The sequence below is a fragment of the Tachyglossus aculeatus genome, chromosome 3, assembly GCF_015852505.1.
Source record: "Tachyglossus aculeatus isolate mTacAcu1 chromosome 3, mTacAcu1.pri, whole genome shotgun sequence".
Taxonomy (NCBI): domain Eukaryota; kingdom Metazoa; phylum Chordata; class Mammalia; order Monotremata; family Tachyglossidae; genus Tachyglossus; species Tachyglossus aculeatus.
In genome coordinates this window covers 63,949,908-63,973,329 of record NC_052068.1, presented here as the reverse complement: position 1 = coordinate 63,973,329, position 23,422 = coordinate 63,949,908, and the positions used below count along the sequence as shown (strand labels likewise).

Below are 23,422 nucleotides of genomic sequence, written 5' to 3'. Positions count from 1 at the left end.
ACGTCCTTCACCGCTGATCCTGTCCTCTCTCCCCCGACAGAGGCAGCCCCATCCCCCCAGCACTGTGCCAGGCTTCAGCTGACCCCTTGTGACCCAGGGGGCGGGGAGAGGCAGAGAGGGGCCGCTGACCTCCAGCTGCTCAGGCGATGTAGCTGGCACCGGAATCAGCCTGTCCAGGTGTCCGGGTTCCCGGAGGGTGTAGGTCTGCTCGTTGCCCTCCAAAACCATCTCTTCCCGTAGGTTCACCCACAGGATGTGGGTGAACTTCCTCTTGGCATCAGTCAGATAGCTCAGGACACTTCCTATGGCCTGTGAAGGGTGGGGAGACGGCAGGCCCCAAGTCAGCCCCAGTCTTCCCACATCCTTAGCCAGTGGAGGCGAAGAGGCTCCCCCGGCACCCTGTGGTTACCGACGCAACCGGGGAGGCTGGCTCACCTTGGAACTGGGCTGCGCGGTGCCATAGATGGGCATCTTGGGGACCCTGCGGAAGTTGGCCACGTCCATCTCCTTGATGGTGCTGAGCACATCGGGGGAAAAACGCTCATCTGCTACCTGCAGAAGGAAAGCAGGCCCAGGGGAGTGGAGGGGCCAGCCCCTGTCTCCTTATGCAGAGTGGGTCTGTGAGAAGTAGGGGGCTAGAGGGGAGCACTGGCAGAGGAGAGGAAGGAGCAGACAACAGCAGGCAGGCTGGAGCTCGGAGGGGCAAGGCAGGATGAAATGGAGTCCCCTGATGCCCTCTTGCTGGGGGAACTGGAGGCAGGGGATGAGAGGGAGCTGACCTCAGACCAGTCCTGTTTCCCTCCCTGGGATCTTGTGAAGAGGTGAGTAGTACAATATTCATTCAATTGCATTTATTGAGCACTTACTGTATGCAAAGCACACCCCCCCCCCCCCGACTTAAGTGACCTTCCTTACAGTGCCCCCCAACCCCGCTTCCGGGTCCCCGCTTCCTGACTGACTCTCCCCCGCCCCCCCACCCCGGGGAAAAGGCCCTTGTTATCACCAAGTGACATTAACGACAACCTCATTCGCACCTACTCAGCCTTCCTGTCCCGCCAAGCCTCCCCCGGGCCTGGAATGCCCACCCTCTGCCCATCCGCCAAGCTAGCTCTCTTCCTCCCTTCAAGGCCCTACTGAGAGCTCATCTCTTCCAGGAGGCCTTCCCAGACTGAGCCCCTTCCTTCCTCTCCCCCTCATCCCCCTCTCCATTCCCCGCATCTTACCTCCTTCCCTTCCCCACAGCACCTGTACATATGTATATATGTTTGTACATATTTATTACCCTATTTATTTATTTATTTTACTTGTACCTATCTATTCTATTTATTTTATTTTGTTAGTATCTTTGGTTTTGTTCTCTGTTTCCCCCTTCTAGACTGTGAGCCCACTGTTGGGTAGGGACTGTCTCTATATGTTGCCAGCTTGTACTTCCCAAGCACTTAGTACAGTGCTCTGCACACAGTATGTGCTCAATAAATGCAATTGATTGATTGAGTAGTAGTAGTCACAGCAGCGTTTATTAAGAACCCACTTGGTGCAGTGAGTGCACTATACTAAGTGCTAAGCCCACCCACTGAGGAACAGGGACCTTGCTAATTCCCTCCTGTGTATTCTTTCCCAGCACTTACTACAGTGCCTTGCACATAGTAAGCACTTAATAAATACTATCACTACTACAGAATCACGTAGGGGCACCTTTTCTGCCCACTAGGGACTCACACTTTAACAGAAGAGACAGACATCCAAATATAATAATAATAATAATGGTGGTATTTGTTAAGCACTTACTATGTGCAAAGCACTGCTCTAAGTGCTGGAGGGGATACAAAGTGATCAGCTTGTCCCACGGGGGGGGGGGGGGGTGGTCACAGTCTTCGTCCCCATTTTCCAGATGAGGTAACTGAGGCACAGAGAAGTGAAGTAACTTGCCCAAAGTCACACAGCCGAGAAGTGGCGGAGCCGGGATTAGAACCCATGACCTCTGACTCCCAAGCCCGGGCTCTTTCCACTGAGACACGCTGCTTCTCTAATTTTTACAGCCAGATTTACAATATTTACAGCCAGAGAGGTTGAGTGAACAAATTGAACACGAGCGCTAAGGAGCGGGTAAATCAGCTCGGAGTGCCAGAGTTGGCTGAAGGGATTCTAGGGCTCAGGGTGCTGGGAAGGGTTTTTAAGAGAAGCATTGTGGTCTGGTGGAAAGAGCACAGGTCTGGGGGTCAGGGGGCCTGGGTTCGAATCCCAGCTCTGCCACTTGCTGACTTTGTGACCTTGGGCTAGTCACAACTTCATGGTGCCTCACTTTCCTCATCTGTAAAATGGGAATGAAATTCCTGCTCTACCTCCTTAGGATTGTGAGCCCCATGTGGGATGGGGACTGTGACTAGACTGGTGGCTACCTCTACTTTTAGAATAAGCGCTTAGTACAGTGCTCTGCACACAGTAAGCGCTCAATAAATACAATTGATGATGAATAGTGCTTGGTACACAGTAAGTGCCTAACAAATACCAAAATTATTACTACTATTATTAAGGTTACTCATTGTGGCTCCACTTATTCAGGCGCGGGGTTACAATATCTTGGGCCCAGTGGGAAACAAGTGGAGCCGGCCAAAGGATTCTGGGGAAAGGGGTTGGAGTGAAATGCCTGGGCCGTCAAACACTGAGGGTGGCTGCTTTGGGAGGGTGAGGGCAGGACAGAAAAGAGAGAGAGGATGAGAAAATGAGAAACAAAGGAAAAAAAAAGAAGGGGAAAGATGGGGAGAGAGGGAGACGGAGGAGAAGTAGCCCTGTTCAGGAAGGGATGGAGGTTCTAAACCTGGGCTCTCACTGTATAACCTTGAGCTAATAAGTGGCTAGCTCTTCTTGGGCTTTCATTTCCCCATCTAAATGATGGGGGGTGGGAAGGGAGAACCACTCAGTGGGGCATCCTGGGGTGGCCTCTACACAACACAAAGGACTCTGGTCCTGATCAATGGCCCCTCCTTCCCAGTCATGCCACCCCCCCGCCACCCCCTACGTCAGTACAGAGAAGCAGAATGGCTTGGTGGAAAGAGCCCGGGCTTGGGAGTCAATCAATCAATCAATCAATTGTATTTATTGAGCGCTTACTGTGTGCAGAGCACTGTACTAAGCGCTTGCAAAGTACAAGTTGGCAACATATAGAGACAGTCCCTACCCAACAGTGGGCTCACATTCTAAAAGGGGTAGACAGAGAACAAAACCAAACATAATAACAAAATAAAATAAATAGAATAGATATATACAAGTAAAATAAATAGAGTAATAAATATGTACAAACATATATACAGGTGCTGTGGGAAGGGAAGGAGGTAAGATGGGGGGATGGAGAGGGGGATGAGGGGGAGAGGAAGGAAGGGGCTCAGTCTGGGAAGGCCTCCTGGAGGAGGTGAGCTCTCAGTAGGGCCTTGAAGGGAGGAAGAGAGCTAGCTTGGCGGAGGGGCAGAGGGAGGAGGGCATTCCAGGCCCGGGGGATGACGTGGGCCGGGGGTCGACGGCGGGACAGGCAAGAACGAGGTACGGTGAGGAGGTGAGCGGCGGAGGAGCGGAGGGTGCGGGCTGGGCAGTAGAAGGAGAGAAGGGAGGGGAGGAAGGAGGGGGCGAGGGGATGGACAGCCTTGAAGCCCAGGGTGAGGAGTTTCTGCCTGATGCGCAGTTTGATAGGTAGCCACTGGAGATTTTTAAGTCAGAGGTCATGGGTTCTAATTGCAGCTCCACCACCTGTCAGCTCTGTGACTTCGAGCAAGTCACTTCACTTCTCTGGGCCTCAGTCACCTCATCCGTAAAATGGGGATTAAGACTGAGATCCCCAAGTGGGACAACCTGATTACCTCGTATCTACCCCAGCGCTTAGAACAGTGCTTGGCACATAGTAAGCGCTTAAATACCATAATTATTATTACTCATTTTATATCTTTATTGATGGCCTGTTAGTCCACCTAGGTCTTTGTTTTCTCACTTTTCATTAGAGTAGATTAGCAAATTTATATCTATTGTTTCCCCCATTAGGACCCTTGGGTTACTCTACAGGGCCCCCCAACACACACAGCTCTGGGTACCATATGGGGTCGATGCCCACACAATGCTTCTAGTAGACTATTAGCTACTAAATGTTTCTCCAAGTACTTAATATTCATTCATTCAATCATATTTATTGAGCGCTTACTGTGTGCAGAGCACTGTACTAAGCGCTTGGGAAGTACAAGCTGACAACATATAGAGGTGGTCCCCCCCGACAACGAGTTAATACGGTAAGCACTCGGTCGGCGACTCTTCCCCCAGTAGGCGCTCGGCACAGGGCTCTACTCCCCGAGAGGCACTCGGTACATACTCCTGATACGATACCAAGACAAAATGATGATCGATGATGATATTATGATGACTGAGGTCGATCGTGATGACGATGGCAGTGGGGATGGTGGTGGCGATAGGGAGATATGATTAAGCCTGAAAGCAAAGGGGCCCTTCCTATGGCTACACATAAGACAACAAGGTCCCTGATAGAGACCAAAGGCTCCAACCTGCCCCCAGGACTCATTTCTGAAGGCAGATAGCCTGGGCTGTGAAGAAATCAGTCTGTGGGCTGTTTCCTCATCTTCACTCAGTTGTATTTATTGAGCGCTTATTATGTGCAGTCCAAGACTGAACTCCTTGTCTTCCCTCCCAAACCCTGCCCTCTCCCTGACTTTCCCACCTCTGTTGACGGCACTACCATCCTTCCCGTCTCACAAGCCCGCAACCTTGGCGTCATCCTCGACTCCACTCTCTCATTCACCCCTCACATCCAAGCCGTCACCAAAACCTGCCGGTTTCAGCTCCGCAACATTGCCAAGATCCGCCCTTTCCTCTCCATCCATACCGCTACCCTGCTCATTCAAGCTCTCATCCTATTCCATCTGGACCACTGCATCAGCCTTCTCTCTGATCTCCCATCCTCGTGTCTCTCCCCACTTCAATCCATACTTCATGCTGCTGCCCGGATTATCTTTGTCCAGAAACGCTCTGGGCATGTTACTCCCCTCCTCAAAAATCTCCAGTGGCTACCAATCAATCTGCGCATCAGGCAGAAACTCCTCACCCTGAGCTTCAAGGCTGTCCATCGCCTCGCCCCCTCCTACCTCACCTCCCTTCTCTCCTTCTCCAGCCCAGCCCACACCCTCCGCTCCTCTGCCGCTAATCTCCTCACCGTGCCTCGTTCTCGCCTGTCCCGCCATCGACCCCCGGCCCACGTCATCCCCCGGGGCCTGGAATGCCCTCCCTCTGCCCCTCCACCAAGCTAGCTCTCTTCCTCCCTTCAAGGCCCTACTGAGAGCTCACCTCCTCCAGAAGGCCTTCCCAGACTGAGCCCCTTCCTTCCTCTCCCCCTCGTCCCCCTCTCCATTCCCCCATCTTACCTCCTTCCCTTCCCCACAGCACCTGTATATATGTATATATGCTTGTACATATTTATTACTCTATTTATTTATTTTATTTTACTTGTACATATCTATTCCATTTATTTTATTTTGTTAGTATGTTTGGTTTTGTTCTCTGTCTCCCCCTTTTAGACTGTGAACCCACTGTTGGGTAGGGACTGCCTCTATATGTTGCCAACTTGTACTTCCCAAGCGCTTAGTACAGTGCTCTGCACACAGTAAGAGCTCAATAAATACGATTGATGATGATGATGATGTGCAGAGCACTGTACTGCACAGTCGGTAGAATACAACAGAAGCCCACTGTGGGCAGGGACTGTCTCTCTCTATAGCTGCATTGCACTTTCCAAGTGCTTAGTACAGTGTTCTGCACACAATAAGCGCTCAAACTTGTACTTCCCAACTTGTACTTCCCAAGTGCTTAGTACAGTGCTCTGCACACAGTAAGCGCTCAATAAGTACGATTGAATGAATGAATGAATGAAATATAATCGAACGAACGAGTGAATTAGCAGACGCATTCCCTGCCCATAATGAGCAGCTGCCCCATCCACAGGGAGGGGAAGGATGGAGGAAGTTTCTGGGATCCCAAGGGTCTGGGTGCGAGCTGTCAGGGGGCCAGGGAGCCTGGGAGACCTGGTGGGATTGTGCCTGTCTCCGGGAAGCCCTGCCCTCCCCATCCCTGATCTCCAGCAGGTAGAATGCAACTCCACCTTCCCACTCCCCGATCTCCTAGCTGGTAGGAGGCAGCTATGAACTCCCCATCCCCAATCTCCAGCAGGTAGGAGGAAGCTCCACCCTCCTGCTTCCTGATCTCTGGGAAGTATGAGGCAGGGAGGAATTCCCAGCAGATGCTTACCAGGACACGTGTCCCCTTGGCGATCAGCTCTGCGGTACCCGCCAGCTCCACCGGGATCATGTTCGTCTGCAGTCGGTACAGCTCTGGGTGCCCGCACATCCATCTGCTGAAATTGAGGGCAAAAGCCAGCGGGTACTGACGGCCACGGAGAGAGAGAAACAGGGCGTTCAGCAAGGGGTCGGAAGGGGCCTTGGCGGCACTGTCCGCTCACCTGCCTATTCGGCCGTGCTCCCTACTGCCTCACAATCCCACACAGAGCGGTTTTCATGACGGCCTTTGGGATGCAGTCAGGGGGCAGGAGACGGGAAGGAAGCCTGGGTTCCGATCCCAGCCCTGCCACTGACTCACTGTGTGACCTGGAGTAAGTCGCTTAACCTCTCAGGCCTCAATTCCCCCACCTGCCCCTACTTTCCCCATTCGAATAAAAGAAGAATAAACAGATGCGAAAGGACTTTGGAATTACCAGAGCACTATAGAAATTCAGGGTACAGCCACACTTGGCAGAACGCCCACCCCTGAATAGCGCTGTTTTTCTATAGTACCCTTGGGTCCCCCTACAAATAATAATAATAATAATGGCATTTGTTAAGCGCTTACTATGTGGAAAGCACTGTTCTAACTTGTACTTCCCAAGCACTTAGTACAGTGCTCTGCACACAGTAAGTGCTCAATCATCATCATCATCATCATCATCAATCGTATTTATTGAGTGCTTACTATGTGCAGAGCACTGTACTAAGCGCTTGGGAAGTACAAATTGGCAACACATAGAGACAGTCCCTACCCAACAGTGGGCTCACTCACAGTCTCAATAAATACGATTGATTGATTGATTCTAAGCACTGGGGAGGATACAAGGTTGTCCCACGTGGGGCTCACAGTCTTCATCCCCATTTTACAGATGAGGTAACTGAGGCCCAGAGAAGTGAAGTGACTTGCCCAAAGTCACACAGCCCTTCAACTCACATAGCTCCTTCAACTGGCTCTCAGTGAATGGCTACTCTATGGGGTCAATACCTACATACAGTGGTGTCCCCAGCAGCCGAACTCTGTGAGAGAAGACGAGAGGGGACAGAGGGAGAGAGCCTCCAGCCCAACTAAACCCCACCCCATCCCACCCTCCTTGGCTCCTCCCGCCTCCCCCAACACCAGCCCCTAGCTCTGCTCAGGGTCGCCGCAGGAGCTGGGGAGCCTAATGGTCTGAAATGCAGCTCCCTGGCAGCCTGAGCCTTCCTGTGCCCCCAGGATATCCTGCCGCCTGGAGGGAGTCAGAAAGACCTGGGCTCTAATCCCGCTTCTGCCACTTGTCTGCTGGGTGACTTGGGCAAGTCACAACTTCTCTGGGCCTTAGTTACCTCATCTGTTCCATGGGTATTAAGACTGTGAGCCTCATGTGGGACATGGACTGTACTGTGTCCGACCTGATTAGCTTGTATCTAACCCAGCACTTAGAACAACGCCTGGCACATGGTAAGTGCTTAACAAATAGCACTACAAACAGAAGGACCGCTTGTTGAGAGACTATTATGTTTCCTATTTCTGCCAGGCCATGGACCATCTCCAGATCCACGGCCTCCTCTGCTCCTTTCCCAAGGAAGCCACAGACCACTGGAGTGACATGGGTCATCTGGGCCACAAAGAGGAGAGTCCTGAAAAGACCGGAATCAAGAGAAGGATCCAAGGGCTCTGGGGACTACGAGCCATCTCCCACCCTCCAGGGGCTGTGAGGAGGTGAGGTGAGGAGGGGCTGGGAGTGGGGAGGGGGCGAGGCAAATGGACTTCGGTAGTGCCACAGCTCCTCCCCCGAGGCCAACAGACTACCCACAGGGGAAAGCGGGGCCTCGGACCTGTTCGTGGAGGTAATAATTGAACGCGATCAGGTAGAAATAGCGTTCCAGACTCTTCAGGGTCTTCTGCAGGATAAGCTCCCTGCCGCTCTTTCCCTGCAAGGAGAAAGAGCACCAATGAATGATTAAAACAACTTCCTCCGTTCCCACCCCTGGTGCTAAATGGTACCTGGGGGCCTCTGCCCCCACCCCCAGCACTGACAGAAGTAGTCCAATCTTCGGACTTTAGTCCAATCCCCCCCTAGACTGTAAGCTTGTTGCAGGAAATGTGCCTGTTATATTGTTGTACTGTACTCTCCTAAGCGCTTAGTACAGTGCTCTACACACAGTAAGCATCAGTAAATATGACTGATTGACTGGCTGAGGATAAAACCCAAACTATTTCAGACAATACACCAGAAACTCTCCAGCACTTCCCAATCCTTCAGTCGAAAAGGGCTTGCTAAAGACTAACTTTCAACTGCCCTCTGCAACTAAAGTGAATATTCTCCCTGATCCTGACGCGACATAAACTAAGAATGGTCGCACACAGGATCCATCCGTGACCAAAAGTAGCACGCCGATATCAAGTCCATGATAAAAACGGGTCTTTGTCACTGCTGGATATTTCCAATATGGCATAAAAACCAGGCCCAGAATCCATAGCACACTGCTATCTTGATGAAGCCCCTATAGGAAGCCCCTATAGGTAAGGGCAGCAGTACCGAGGAATCTGGGCCCCCAGCTGCCCCACGCCCCCGACACTGCTCCAATTAGAGCACGGGACTGGGAGTCGGAAGGACCTGGGTTCTAATCCCAGCTTCGCCACTTGTCTGCTGTGTGACCTTGGGCAAGTTACTTCTCTGGGCCTCAATTACCTCACCTGTAAAATGGGAATTAAAAGTCTGAGCCCTATGTGGGACAGGGACTGTGTCCAACCTGATTAGTGCTCAGAACAATGCTTGGCACATAATAAGCACTTTACACATACTATTAGTATTGCTATTACAGAGTATAGTAATAGTATTACTATTACAGAGCATAGTAATAGTATTACTATTACGGAGTATAGTAATAGTATTACTATTACGGAGTATAGTAATAGTATTACTATTACGGAGTATAGTAATAGCATTACTATTACGGAGTATAGTAATAGCATTACTATTACGGAGTATAGTAATAGTATTACTATTACAGAGAACCAGCGTGGCTCAGTGGAAAGAGCACGGGCTTGGGAAGTCAGAGGTCATGGGTTCTAATCCCGCCTCCGCCACTTGTCAGCTGTGTGACCTTGGGCAAGTCACTTCACTGTGCCTCAGTTCCCTCATCTGTCAAATGGGAATGAAGACTGTGAGCCCCACGTGGGACAACCTGATCACCTTGTATCCCCCCCAGCGCTTAGAACAGTGCTTTGCATATAGTAAGCGCTTAACAAATGCCATCATTATTATTACTATTAATAATAATGATAATAATAATAATAAGCACAGCCCTCGGGGTTATACGGGTGAGTTAGGCCAGGTTGGAAAGTAGCCAGGTCTCATCCCTGGCTAAGCAAAAAGTGTTCCTGGTGCTCCTGGGGAATTATGGGCTCTGCTCTCCCCATCCTCCTCCTCCATCTCCCAGGGCAGGAGACCAAGCTTCCGCCCTGAGACAGGATGGGCTGTCGCTCCTCGGAGACAGCAGCAGGAGATCCAGGCTTTGGGCCTGCCTGACGTAAGGCCCAAGGTTAGAAGGACAGGGCTTTCAGCAGATCGCCCAGGCAGCTCAAGGAGGTGCTGAAAGGAGGGGAAACAGGAGGGGCTCAACCTTCCAGAGTCTCAGGACAGGAAAGGGAATGAAAGCAGAGAATCTGGGGCCCAGAAGAAATTAGGCTGCAAGGAATTTGAGCATTTCAACAGAAACTGCCAAGGATGTAGGGGCCTGAGGCCCTCTCCTGGCACCCAACCAAAAATAGGGAATGCCTAAGCTCTCTCCCTCTCCCCTCCTTTCCCATCCCTTCTCTGCCTCCTCTGATATCTCCCCAAACCCCTCCATGAACTGCCCCCAATCCCCTCTCCATTTTGTCCGCCACTCTCCCACCCCGGCCAACTCTCCACCCTCTCCCTGCCCTCCCGTCCGCAGTTGTTCCACGTGGTTCCGGCCAAGACCGGGGAGAGGAAAATGCTGCGAAATCCAAACTGGAGAGGCTAGGATCGAACAATCCATGGTATTTGTGGAGCGCTTACTGTGTATAAAGCAGTGGCCTAAATGTTTAGCACTATACTATGCAAATGGAGGGTGTGGTATTGGAAAAGGCGGGAAGATGGGAGGGACAACCAGATCCCTTGCCTGGAGAGAGGAGAATCACCACACACACACACACTCTCACATGTGCATACAGATCATAAACACCCTTGATACGCACTCAGTCGTATTTATTGAGCGCTTACCATGTGCGGACACAGACGCTCATGCACACAGCATAAACACCCTCGATACACACGTACACTCGACACACTCAATCGTATTTATTAAGCACTTGTGTGGACACACACACTCATGCACACACAGCATAAATACCTTCGATGGGCGTGCACACACATGCACACACAGCATAAAAATTCCCTCTTCCCCAGACCTTTCCCTGACAGCAAGCGCCTTGCCTTGACACATTACGGCCCGATGCGTGGACAGACAGATCGCCGGCTCCATCCACACCCCGGCTGACCAGTGGACAGACGTGCCTCGCCCACCCTCCCAGAATTAACCCAGGGTCCTTGGGGCTGCCCCGATCCGGGGGCCAGCCGGACGGGTGCACTCACTCACACCTGGGCCCACGCCCAGCCCCATCCTGTTTATGTCTGGAGGCCGGGGGCCTGGTGGGGAAAAGTCAACATCCTTGCCGCTCTGCCACCTCCTCCCCTTCCTCCATCCTTGCCTCCACCTCCCTCCCACCTCTCTCTGGTCCTGCTCTCGGCCACAGCACCTGTTGTCCAGAGCCCTGCATGGCGTCAGCCGGATGCACGGCTGAGCTGGAAGTCAGGGAAGCGGCCCGGGCCCTCTCTCTCCCCTTGGCACCGTTTGCATCGGATTCTCTTAGGAATACGATATGGAGCGGAGGCCGGGGGAAGTGCGGCTTGGAGGGGAGGGGGGCGGGGGAAGGGTGCTTCATATAGATCTACTAGTTCTCTCAGTCTAAAGACGGAGGGAGCAGGAGGAGATGATCCAGCTGGCCTCTGGTATTACGGTGAACCTCACAAGCACGGTGGTGCCCGCTCCACAGGGGCGACCACCACCCCTACAACTCCGCCCCTCCGACAGAGGGTTCCAAACATGGAAGAACCAATTGTTTCAGCCCCCAGAGCTGTCTGGGCTGGGCGAACCCTGGCTTCAACCAGCTCAGGCTTCTGATCAGAACTGAGCACTTCCAAAAGGGTCTGAGAGTACGTCACATTCGGGTCCCTCTATCCTGTTAGCCCTGGCCAGCTATCTGCCCCTGGCTCCTGCCATCTTGTCCCCCTGGTCCTTCTTGCTCCCCTTGAGAAGTTCTGCCCCGTCTCCTTCCTACAATCGGAACACGGAATCCCTGGTGCTGGCCTAATCGATCAATGGTATTTACTGTGTGCAGAGCACTGTACTAAGAGCACTGGAGAGTACAACACAGCAGAATCGGCAGACGTGTTTCCTGCCCATAACGAGCCGACCAGAGAACTCTCCTGCTGGGGATCTTGGAAACCACCTGTAGAACTGACCAGAGGGCTCCAGGATGCCACTCAGAGCCCAGAGGAACACCACCCAGAGGGATGTTGCCCAGAGCCCGGAGAGAAGTTGTCCGAAGCCTGGAGGGGCACTGCTCAGAGTTCAGGGGGACACTGAACACAGCCCAGAGGGAAGCCTAAAAGACAGCCACGATGGATGCTGCCCAGAGCCTGGAAGGACACAGCGGAGAACCCAGAGGGATGCTGAACAGAGCCCAGAAGGACGCTGAACAGAGAGCCAGGATGGATGTTGTCCAGAGCCCAGAGGGATGCTGTCCAGAGCCTGGAGGGACACTGTCCAGAGCCCGGAAGGACTCTGAATGGAGAGCCCAAAGAGATGCTGTCCAGAACCCAGAGGGACTGTGCTGTCCAGAGCCTCGGGAGATACTGGCCAGAGCCCACTGGACTTCTGGGAATCCTTTCCATGGCTCCTGAAAAAGACGAAGTGATGTTCCCTCCAAGACAGGCTGAGGACTGAGATAGAGAGGCTGAGGGCACTGCCCAGACTGCCCCAAAAATGTCATCAATCAGCCTGCTGAGCCATGGACCCAGCCATCTCTCGGGGGCCCTCGATCCCCTTGAGACGAGAAGAGGACGGAGGCCATAGTTGGGGAGCAAGCCTCACTCTCTACCGGACCCGCTGGGCCACCTACAGCAAGCCCCTTTCCCTCTCTGAGCCTCATCGGAACAACGGGAAAGCATCAGCCAGTTTAAAACAGAAGAGAGTCGACCAGAGGAAATGGCTCACCAGCACTCTGGGGGAAAGGCATCCCTCAGCAAGATGGGAGCTCAGCCAAGGCTGGGACCCAGGCTTCCCCAAACTCCAGCCTGGAGTTTCCCAGTCACGGTCTACCCAGCACCCCCTGGCTCAGGCAGCCCGATGCCCCAGCGGGATGCTTCCCCTCACCTGCGCCTGGTCCTGTTGCTCAGCCCCCTCCAGCTGCTTCTTATTTTCCAGCATGGCTTCCTTCACGTGGTGCAATTCGGAGCAGAAGGCGATGGCGCTGTCCACCTGAGGCAGAAGGGGGTGGGAGAGGGGCCCCGCCCCACCACCCCACAAAGAGGTCCCAGGTTGTTCGAGAGGCTCACCTTCCCTTCCTTCCCCTGACCCCACAAGCAGCAAGTGGAGGGAGAGGAGGGGGAGAACCCCACGGATAGCTAAGCAGCTCCCTCATTTCTGCTTACCTCCTCCACGATCCGACTCCCCTTGGGCACCATGGAGATGAAGTTCTGGACCAGCCTGAGGTGCTCCCGGGGCAACGTGGGGGCTGGTGGGGAGGAGACCCTGCTGGAGTGCAAGGGTTGCGGGGGGGAGGGGATGAGGGGGGAGGGGAAGAAGGGGAAAAGAGAAGTAGGAAAAAGGACGAGAAAAGACAAGAAGGGGAGGAGGAGGAAGGACAAGAAGCAAAGATGAAAAGAAAAAGGAAAGGGGGGAGAAGAAAAGAGAAGAAGAGGAGGAGAAGCAGGAGAAGGAAAGAGAAGGAGGAAAATGGAGAAGGAAAGAGGAGGAGAAGGAAAGAAGAGGAGGAAAGAGGATGAGGAAAGAGGAGGAGGAGGAGGAGATATTAAGGGTGTTGCCTGCCTTCCCTCACCTCCTCTCTGCCTCTCCAGGCCCCTCAGACCCAGCAGGCACATGTTCTCACTCACCCTGGTCAGAGAGGATGAGATCCAACTGGGAAAACTGAAGCCCAGAAGGATTCCCTCCAGGCTGGAGCAGGAGACTGAACTGGGCAGTTGTTGGCAGGCCCTGCCCGCAACAGCAGTATGAGCTCCCAAACTCTTTCCACTGGCCCAGGCCCAGCGTCCCAGCACACTGGTCATCGGGGCTGGCTGGAGAGCTGCCCCCCCCCCAACTCTGTGAACCCGCTTCTCCCCAGTCTCCCCCATACAGCCAGGGATCCCACTCACTCACTCTGCCCACTTGGATGCCCCTTGGCGGTGGTACAGCACCAGGGTGCCCATGACCATGCCCAGGTTGGTCCTGCCCACTCCGGTCTGACAGCTGAAGAGCAGGGCCGGGGGCGGAGCACTGGGTGTCTGGAGCAGCAGCAGGCTGGGGCTCTCCTGGGGAGGACAAGGCACGGTGAGCTGAAGGTGCCAATGTCAGGGTAGGCCATGGGGGTGGATGCCCGCGGAGCCCTGGAATCCACCTATCTGTCCATCCGTCTGCCCACCCACTGAGCACCCCAGGGCATGGAGCTGGGAGCTACGTCCGGGAGTCCCGCTCTTCCGTTTCCGGGGTGGTGCCCATACCCCCTCCTCCGGGGGATGCGGCAGGAGCAGGCCATGTGGCAATCAGTGGAGCCTGGGGTTGGTAGGACTGCTCAATGGGTGCCCGGGCTGTGAGTCGGGGCAACCCGCCTCAGACATCTCCACCAAGCGGTGCTGACTCCAGAGGGCAATGGAGGGGATCGGCACCCAGATATTGGCTCCACGTGACGTCGGTGGGCTGGGGAGACCACCCAGCCTGACGGCGGGTCTCCGGCAAGGATGAGAGTCAAGTCTTTCCAACCGACGGCTCTTTGGAGCCTGCCTGCCTCATTCTGACATTTACTCTCAAACTGAGTTTCTGGAATTGAGAATCTTTTGCCACTGGCCGGGGAACACGGGGGATGGAAGAGAGGGAGAGCAGAAACTCTTGTCCATCAGCTTCAAGGTTCTCCAGCAACTGCCCCCCTCTTACTTCTCTGCTCCTTTCTCCCACCACATCCGAGCTCGCACTCTTCACTTTCTGACGTATTTTGCTCACCATTCCCTCATCTCTGGCTGTTGCACAAATCTCTCTTCCTGAATGGAACGTCATCTTTCCCTTCTCCAACCACACCTCTCAATCCCACTGACAAAGCCCTCCAAGTTAACCCCTGACTAACCCAACCTCCCCGGGACACATGACCCCACCCCACCCTTCAGTCATCTTAGCACCTGCAGGTAGACCTGTTCATTTAGCATTCGACTGCTTGTTTTTGTCTCTCTAGACTATAAACACGTTGTGGGCAAGGAACATGTCTTCTAACTCTGCTGTATTCTCACAAGAGCTTAGTACAGGGCTCTGCACATAGTAGACACTCAAATACCATTTTTTGTTTTCATTCTGCTCACTCGTGCCTCTGCACGCTTGGCTACAAGCACCAATTTGTCTTTCCCTGAGACCAAGCGCTTCTCCAAGACAGAGGAGTCTTTGACCACTGCTGTACATTCCCAGTCATCCAGCAGAGAGATCTATAATAATAATAATAATAATGGCATTTATTAAGTGCTTACTATGTGCAAAGCACTGTTCTAAGCGCTGGGGAGGTTACAAGGTGATCAGGTTGTCCCGTGGAGGGCTCACAGTCTTAATCCCCATTTTACAGATGAGGGAACTGAGGCACGGAGAAGTGAAGTGACTTGCCCAAAGTCACACAGCTGACAATTGGCGGAGCTGGGATTTGAACCCATGACCTCTGACTCCAAAGCCCGTGCTCTTTCCACTGAGTCACGCTACCCTCTACACACAGGGCAGCTCATTCAGTGATAACGATGATGATTCGATGGAGGAAGGTTTGAAAATGTGCAGTGCGTTTGCCAATTTAGCGGACAAGGCAAGGGCAGATAGGCAGGTTTGGGAAGCCTAGGCAAAGGTGGATGTTTCAGTCACACTGGCCTTTCCCGGGAGAAACACTGTGACAGAATAGAGACCCCCTGCCCAGACTTTCCCCAGTCTTTCCCCATCTCTGTGGTCCCCAGGCCCAGCTTGGTCTGTCACCTAACCACTTGGGTACTTTAATAATAATAATAATAATAATAATAATAATAATAATAATAATAATAATAATAGCATTTGTTAAGCGCTTACTATGTGCAAAGCACTGTCCTAAGCGCTGGGGAAATACAAGGTGATCAGGTTGTCCCACGGGGGGCTCACAGTCTTAATCCCCATTTTACAGATGAGGTAACTGAGGCTCAGAGAAGTTAAGTGATGTGCCCAAGGTCACACAGCAGACATGTGGCGGAGCCGGGATTCGAACCCATGACCTCTGACTCCAAAGCCCGGGCTCTTTCCACTGAGCCACGCTGCTTCTCAACAATAATAATAATAATAATAATGGTATTTGTTAAGCGCTTACTATATGCAAAGCACTGTTCTAAGCACTAGGGGGGATCCAAGGTGATCAGGTTGTCCCATGGGGGGCTCACAGTCTTAATTCCCATTTTACAGATGAGGAAACTGAGGCACAGAGAAGTTAAGTGCCTTGCCCAAAGTCACACAGCCGATAAGTGACGGAGTCGGGATTAGAACCCATGACCTCTGACTCCCAAGCCCTTGCTCTTTCCACTGAGCCGTGCTGCTTCTCTACTTCCCTTCACACCACCCACACTTCCACCAGTACTTAGTGCAGTGCCTGGCACATAGCAAGCGCTTAAATACTATAATCATTATTAACAAATACCGTGATTATGATGTCCAGATCTCTCCACACCATCCATCCCCCCCCCCCCCCCCCCCCCCCGCCTTGGAATTTATCTTGGCGTCTTTCTCTCCCGCTAGATTGTAGATCACTCACCCAAGGGCTCAGTACAATGCCCGGCACAGAGTCCGTGCTCAAGTATACTACTGATTGGATTGACGGGCTGACTGTCCCGGCTATGGGCTTACCCTGAGAAAAGCGACAAAGGCATCAAACTGGGCTTCCGGAGGCGCCCCATCCACTGGTAGAGGCAAGCGGCGATACCTGGCAGAGACAAATAAGCCCGCCAACGGGAGGGCCTGGGTGGACATTCCCCAGGGAGAGCCCAGAGAACCGGCCACGGGCCTGCTGGAGTCAATCAATCAATCAATCAATCGTATTTATTGAGCGCTTACTATGTGCAGAGCACTGTACTAAGCGCTTGGGAAGTACAAATTGGCAACACATAGAGACAGTCCCTACCCAACAGTGGGCTCACAGTCTAAAAGAGTGGGCTCACAGTCTAAAAGTCACACGTCTCCAGTCCATCCTCCCTGACAGCGCACCCTGCTCCAGCCCAGGGCCTCCTGGACCCGCTGACACACCTCACGGAGGTAAGCCAGGGGCCAAGAACTCTCTGCTTTTTGCAGAGGCAGAAATGGAGGCTCAGTTTGGAAGAGGAAATGGCCCAAAGTCACCCGAGGAATCAGAACCCAAGGGTCCCTGCTCCTTCCGGGGCCCCAGCCAGCCGTGGCCGCCCAGTACCTGTAAGAGGGCAGCAGAAAGACAGGTCGCTTGTACACCTCCTCGGTCACCCGGACGTCATCCTCACTCTGGACGCGCACGGTGTGTGGCTCTTCCCGGAAGGTCTCGATGTCGTGGTACACGTAGTACGTGTTCTCGCTTAACTGGGCAAAGTCGCGGATCTGCGCATGGGAGAACGACAGCCGGGCCGCTGAAACAGCCGGGCCTGGGGCCACCGGCGAGGGCCAGAGCCCCAAAAGGAGACGGAAAAAGCTCTAATGATACTGTAAGCTACAGGAGTATCTCCTCTTCCTCATGTGATGCGGGCTTTGGCGTGGGGGAGTCCAAGTGGCGACAATAGTGGCGGAACAAAGGTCCAACATTTCTTTTAGGAGCAATCGTTCCATGGACTCTCCCCACCCAACTATGAAAGGTGGAATGCCCAGTGTCCATAGTCACCCGACTCCTGGTATTCAGATGGCACCGCTAGTCCCAGGGCTCCCACTGAGGCCAGTTAAGGGGAAAGAGACCACTGGGAGCAGGGGATTGCTGGGGAAGAGCTCCATGTGCGCAGGAATCATACCCACCAACTCTCCCAACCATTTAATAATTGGTTAATCTCCTAACCAAGCGCTTAGTACAGTGCTCTGCACACAGTAAGCGCTCAATAAATACGATTGATGATGATGATTTAATACAGGGCACTGTAAACAGTAAGTGCACAGTAAATACCACTAATTAAAGGGAGGAAAGAGAAAAGACACGGAGAAAGGAAGGAGGGAGGGAAGATTGTCCAACAGATGACCGACTCTGCATTTCCAGTCTGTTGTCCATTCCTATCCCCAGGACCCAACTCCAAGGACTGGCCTTTCAAAGAGCCCCTGGAACAAAGGATGAAGAACGGGAGACCTTCTCTGCAAGGCTGGGCTACACCATAAGGAAAAGACGGCTTGGGCCTCCCCTGGGGGTCCCAGTTGGCGGCCCTGGCTTGGAAGAGCGGGGAGAAGCCCATTCCTGAACTGGCCCTAAGCTGACCTTTTTGCTCCTCCTCTCGTTCCTCAGAAAGCACTGGGGCCCAGGCCCGACCCTGGTCAAACTGAGCCCCAGCCGGCCCCACCACACCGTCACCTCTTTCCGGATGGCCAGCTCCAAGCTCTCCACCTGGGTGGACCGACCGGAGCCGTGCAGGTTCTCAGACAGGCTCTCCTTGTCCCGGGGGGTGTGGGGTACGAAGTCACCCTCCGAGGCCAGGAACAGGACGGGCTCCTCGCGGACGCAGAAGAAGATGCACTCCTGCAGGGAGCGAAGGAGAGGGGGCCTGACCTCTGCCCCCGGCCCGCCAGCGATGACAACGAGATGCAGTGGATCCCACCTGACGACCCCGTCCAGATAACGCTGGGCCTCTGAAGCCCCCAGTTCACCAAAAGGCCCCCACTCTCCTGCCCCTTGCACTGTGGAAGCCTGGTGGCTCCCAGGGGGAGCTTGGAGAAGTACCATCCTGCCACCACTTACGCTGCCCTCCGATCTCTCTGCTTCCCCCAGCCCCTGGCGCCTGCCCTGCTGCCTGCCCCAGGCTGGGCCCAGCGAGGCAACCCAGCCTACCTTATAGCCATCGCTCTGGAGCTTCTGTAGGACACGTTGGAAGCCCCCAAGGCTCGGCTGCCCCATCCCAAACACCGCAAACCCGCCCTTGGCCTGGCGGAAGTTGGGGGCACCGCAGCAGCCGGTGGTGTTCAGCACGTCTAGCTTGCTGTGCACGTCCCGGACTATGAAGTACCTACCCTGGGACAGGAGAGCAGAGAAGAGGAGAAGGTCAGGGAACTGAACGTGGAACTCAAGAGGTGCGGGGGGCAGGGAGGAGCGAGAGAGACAGAGAGAGAGAGAGACAGAGAGTGTGTGCATGTGTGTCTGTCTGTCTGTCCCAGGGGCAGAGGTGGGGAAGCAACCCAGAGCAGCTGCCTTATTTCATTCATTCAATCGTATTTATTGCGCACTTACTGTGTGCAGAGCACTGTACTAAGCGCTTGGAAAGTACAATTCAGCAATAGATAGAGACAACCCCTACCCAACAACAGGCTCACAGTCTAGAAGGGGAAGACAGACAACAAAACAAAACACATTCCCCAGGACTTTCCCCCCAGTAAAGCTCAGTGGCCCTCCCTCCCCCGAGCCTCTTCACCAAAGCCACCTCAGAGGTAAAGTCATCCGGAACTCGGTCAGCTCAGGAACAGCCCATCCTAAGGAGAAGAGGTAGCTGTGTCTCCCGAAGAGATTCCCCCGAGGAAGGCAAGAAGGTGGGGTGACGGCGGTGGTAATTCCTGGGATTCGAGGACTAGTGTCATCCTCAAACAACTGAGTTCTCACCCTCAGGGGAAGAGATCAGACTGCATCCCTCCTTCCCTTCCCTCTTCAGTCACTCAAAAGCTACTCCGCTCCCCACTGCCTCGCCTGGCTGGGAGATCAACAAGGCTCTTCCCCCTGCCTCTGGGATGGGCTGTCCCTACACCATCTCAAATTGATGAAAACCTTTGCTTCCTGAGAGACTTCTCAGAGCAGTGAGATTCCCCATATTCATTGATCGGGGGTTCCGTGGCATGGATCCCTCGGGGGAAGACGAGTCTGGGGGTTTTACCTGGACCAGGTAGTGCTCCAGGCTGTTCTCCGAGATGCGCCCCACTGTGTAATTGGCCTTGAGCAGGTCATCGTGGATCTGGAACTCCTCTCTGCAGTTGTACCTGAACCAGCAAAGGCCAAACTCCTTCAGGAAGACAGCTAGGGACTGGGCTGCTTGGGGGGCAACCAGTGCTGTTAATAAACTGGGCTGCTCTGGAAATGACATCTAAGTTTGTGGGTTACCTCAGTTTCCCCCACATAACTGGGTCTTAAGTTGCTAAACCAGGTCAGGCCCTCGAAATCATTCACAAAACAACCTCCACAATGAACCAACTAATTAGACCTATTTCCTTTTTCCTGTTTTACGTTATCCATGGTCCCCTCTTCTGGCCGGCATTCTGGCCATTCCCTTGATCCTGGGCTCCAAGAGTCTCCCACCTTGCTATTTTGCTCCCCAAACGGACTCAAGGTCAATCGGCCAGAAGATGGTGGGAGGGTGGGGCCCACCCCTGGCCACAGTCACTCACGTGATGACGACGGGGGCCACCTTGTTGGTGATGATGGACTTGGCTTTGCTGTTGTGCAGGCCGATGGTCTGGAAGGAGTGGAGGCTGACGGAGTGGCGGTCGTCCATGGTCCCGTTGCCGGGCAGGTTCTCGAACTGGGGGGCTGCGGCCGAGACTGTCTGCTGGGCGGTGCTGGCAGTGGTACCCATCATCTGCAGGCGGCTTCACCGGGTGATCTGAGCCGGTGGGGGACAAGGATAGCAGTTAACCAGGAGGTCTCCTGACCTCTACGTTCTCTTTGAGTCCAGTCCCCAGTGTTCAGAGGCCGCTGAGAGCCAGAGAGGGCACTGACCAACTCGGTCCTGTGGCCCAAAGCAAGCAATGATATTTATTGAGCACTTACTGTGTCCAGAGCACACTATTGAGCACTTGGGAGAGTAGTCCATCATATTTGAGCACTTACTGTGTGCAGAACACTGTACTAAGTGCTTGGGAGAGTACAATGTAACAGACACATTCCCTGCTCACAACGAACTTTGAGGCTAGAGGGGGAGACAGACATTAGTATAAATAAATAAATTACAGATATGTACATGTAAGTGCTGAGGGGCTGGGATGGGGGGGATGAATAAAGGGAGCAAGTCAGGGTGACACAGAAGAGAGTGGGAGGGGAGAAGAGAAAAGGAGGGCTTAGTCAGGGAAGACTTCTTAGAGACGTGCCTTTGATACGGCTTTGAAGCAGGGGAGAGTAATTGCCGCTCAGATTTGAGAAGGGAGGGTGTTCCAGGCTAGAGGAAGGACATAGGTGAGAGATCGGCAGTGCGAGAGATGAGACCTAGGGGCAGTGAGAAAGTTAACATTAGAGGAGCAAAGTGTGCAGGCTGGGTTGCAGCGGGAAATCAGAGAGGTGAGGTAGGAGGGGCAGGGTGGTTGAGTGCTTTAAAGCTAACGGAGAGAAGTTTCTGTTTGATGCGGATAGTACAATGCAATAGAGTTGGTATCCCTTCCCACAAGAGGCTTTTTTTGTGGTAACTATTTAATAATGATGGCATTTATTAAGTGTTTACTAGGTTCAAAGCACTGTTCTAAGCACTGGGGAGGTTACAAGGTGATCAGGTTGTCCCACGGGGGGCTCACAGTCTTAATCCCCATTTTACAGATGAGGTCACTGAGGCCCAGAGAAGTTAAGTGACTTGCCCAAAGTCACACAGCTGACAAGTGGCAGAGGTGGGATTTGAACCCATGACCTCTAACTCCAAAGCCCGGGCTCTTTCCACTGAGCCACGCTATATGTTAGTGCTTACTGAGTGCCGGGTACTGCATTAAGCACTGAAGTAGACATAAAGTAATCAGTCTTAATCCCCATTTTACAGATGGGAAACCTGAGGCCCAAAAAAGTTCAGTGGCTTGCCCTGGATCACATAGCAGACAAGTGTCAGCCTGGTTTAGAACACAGGTCCCCTGACGCCCAGGCTTTATCCACTAGGCCACACTACTTAAAATCTAACGGGATAAGGCATTAAAATAAATTACATGAATAAAAAGGAACCAAGTATAAGGATATGTCCATAAAGGCTTATTGGACATATGAACTGTCCTTCTAAACTATAAGTTCATTGTGGGCACAAAAACTGTCTACCAACTCTTACACTGCACTCTCAAGTGCTTATTGTGATGAGAATCAACTCATTCTCATTTGGGGAATTTATTTTACCATGTTTTCACAAGACACATCTATTTTGATATTGATAAGGCTTCTACATGCAGTTTCCTAAGATTCTTAAAGCATTCCTCTTCTTTAAAATTGCATTGTACTATGCTTTTTCCCATCACTATTCACAGATAAGGGATTAACACTATATGCACAATATACAAAGTCACTATTGCTATATGTTACCTTGTTTTTTTTAAAGCTTATCTTTAAAGAAACTTAAAGGACTTCTAGAATTGGGCCTGATTTTTATGATGAAAATTAAATGAGGTATTCATCCTTTGAATAGACCTGCATATATGTATATATGATTGTACATATTTATTACTCTATTTATTTATTTATTTTATTTTACTTGTACATATCTGAGAGCTCATCTCCTCCAGGAGGCCTTCCCAGACTGAGCCCCTTCCTTCCTCTCCCCCTCGTCCCCCTCTCCATCCCCCCATCTTACCTCCTTCCCTTCCCCACAGCACCTGTACATATGCATATATGTTTGTACATATTTATTACTCTATTTATTTAACTTGTACATATCTATTCTATTTATTTTATTTTGTTACTATGTTTGGTTTTGTTCTCTGTCTCCCCCTTTTAGACTGTGAGCCCACTGTTGGGTAGGGACTGTCTCTATATGTTGCCAATTTGTACTTCCCAAGCGCTTAGTACAGTGCTCTGCACACAGTAAGCACTCAATAAATACGATTGATGATGATGATATCTATTCTATTTATTTTACTTTGTTAATATGTTTGGTTTTGTTCTCTGCCTCCCTATTCTAGACTGTGAGCCCACTGTTGGGTAGGGACCGTCTCTATATGTTGCCAACTTGTACTTTCCAAGCGCTTAGTACAGTGCTCTGCACACAGTAAGCGCTCAACAAATATGATTGATTGATTGATTATTACAGTGGTCTGCACACAGTATGTACTCAATAAATACAATCGAAGGATCAATCGCTCCATAAGTGCTGTGGGAAGGGGATGGTCAAGTGGACCCAAGTACTTAGATGACAGAGTAGGCAAGGAAAACAGGGTGAGGACAGATTAGTTAGGGACGGCTTCCCGGAGACAGGGTACTAAGTAGGTTTTTGAACATGGACAGACCTGTGACCTGTTGGCTGTGAAAGGGAGGGAGTTTCGTGCAAGAGAAAGGGTGGAAGCAAGCTGAACAATGGAGAGAGAGGGGACAGCGCGGCTCAGTAAGCAGATTAGGGTTAGAAGAGCCAAGTGTCCGAGCTGGGTTGCACTGGGCGAGGAGCAAGGATAAGCAGAGGGGAGACAGCTGACTGAGTGACTTAAGAGTCAAAGTGAAAAGTTTCTGTTTGACGTACAGGGAACGTGTCCACCAACCCTGTTGTACTGTACTCTCCCTAACACTTAGTAGTAATAATAATTATGGCACTTGTTAAGCACTTATTAAGTGCCAGACACTGTTCTAAGCACTGAGGTAGATACAAGTTAATCAGGTTATACACAGTCCCTGTCCCACATTGGGCTCGCACTCAATCCCCATTTTTTTTTTTTTTACAGATGAGGTAACTAAGGATCAGACAACA

The 23,422-nt window shown here is 52.3% G+C and overlaps 1 protein-coding gene across 4 annotated transcripts in view; it reads right to left on the bottom strand.

The window, feature by feature from the left end:
- PALD1 (phosphatase domain containing paladin 1) overlaps positions 1-23,422 on the bottom strand; it is a 133,386-nt gene that overhangs the window by 49,336 nt on the left and 60,628 nt on the right. For 2 of the 4 annotated variants that reach the window (XM_038743934.1, XM_038743936.1), the window contains exons 2-14: positions 20,175-20,389; positions 19,667-19,769; positions 18,637-18,816; positions 18,163-18,327; positions 17,056-17,216; positions 16,500-16,575; positions 13,776-13,927; positions 13,049-13,151; positions 12,771-12,875; positions 8,142-8,237; positions 6,295-6,429; positions 436-552; positions 130-309 (exon numbers count right to left, since the gene is read on the bottom strand). In XM_038743934.1, coding sequence (XP_038599862.1) covers positions 130-309; positions 436-552; positions 6,295-6,429; positions 8,142-8,237; positions 12,771-12,875; positions 13,049-13,151; positions 13,776-13,927; positions 16,500-16,575; positions 17,056-17,216; positions 18,163-18,327; positions 18,637-18,816; positions 19,667-19,769; positions 20,175-20,365 — 1,764 coding nt within the window. In that variant the 5' untranslated portion in view covers positions 20,366-20,389. Of the gene's footprint in view, positions 1-129; positions 310-435; positions 553-6,294; positions 6,430-8,141; positions 8,238-12,770; positions 12,876-13,048; positions 13,152-13,775; positions 13,928-16,499; positions 16,576-17,055; positions 17,217-18,162; positions 18,328-18,636; positions 18,817-19,666; positions 19,770-20,174; positions 20,390-23,422 lie in introns of those variants that run through there. The other 2 variants (XM_038743935.1, XM_038743937.1) reach the window with 2 other exon arrangements.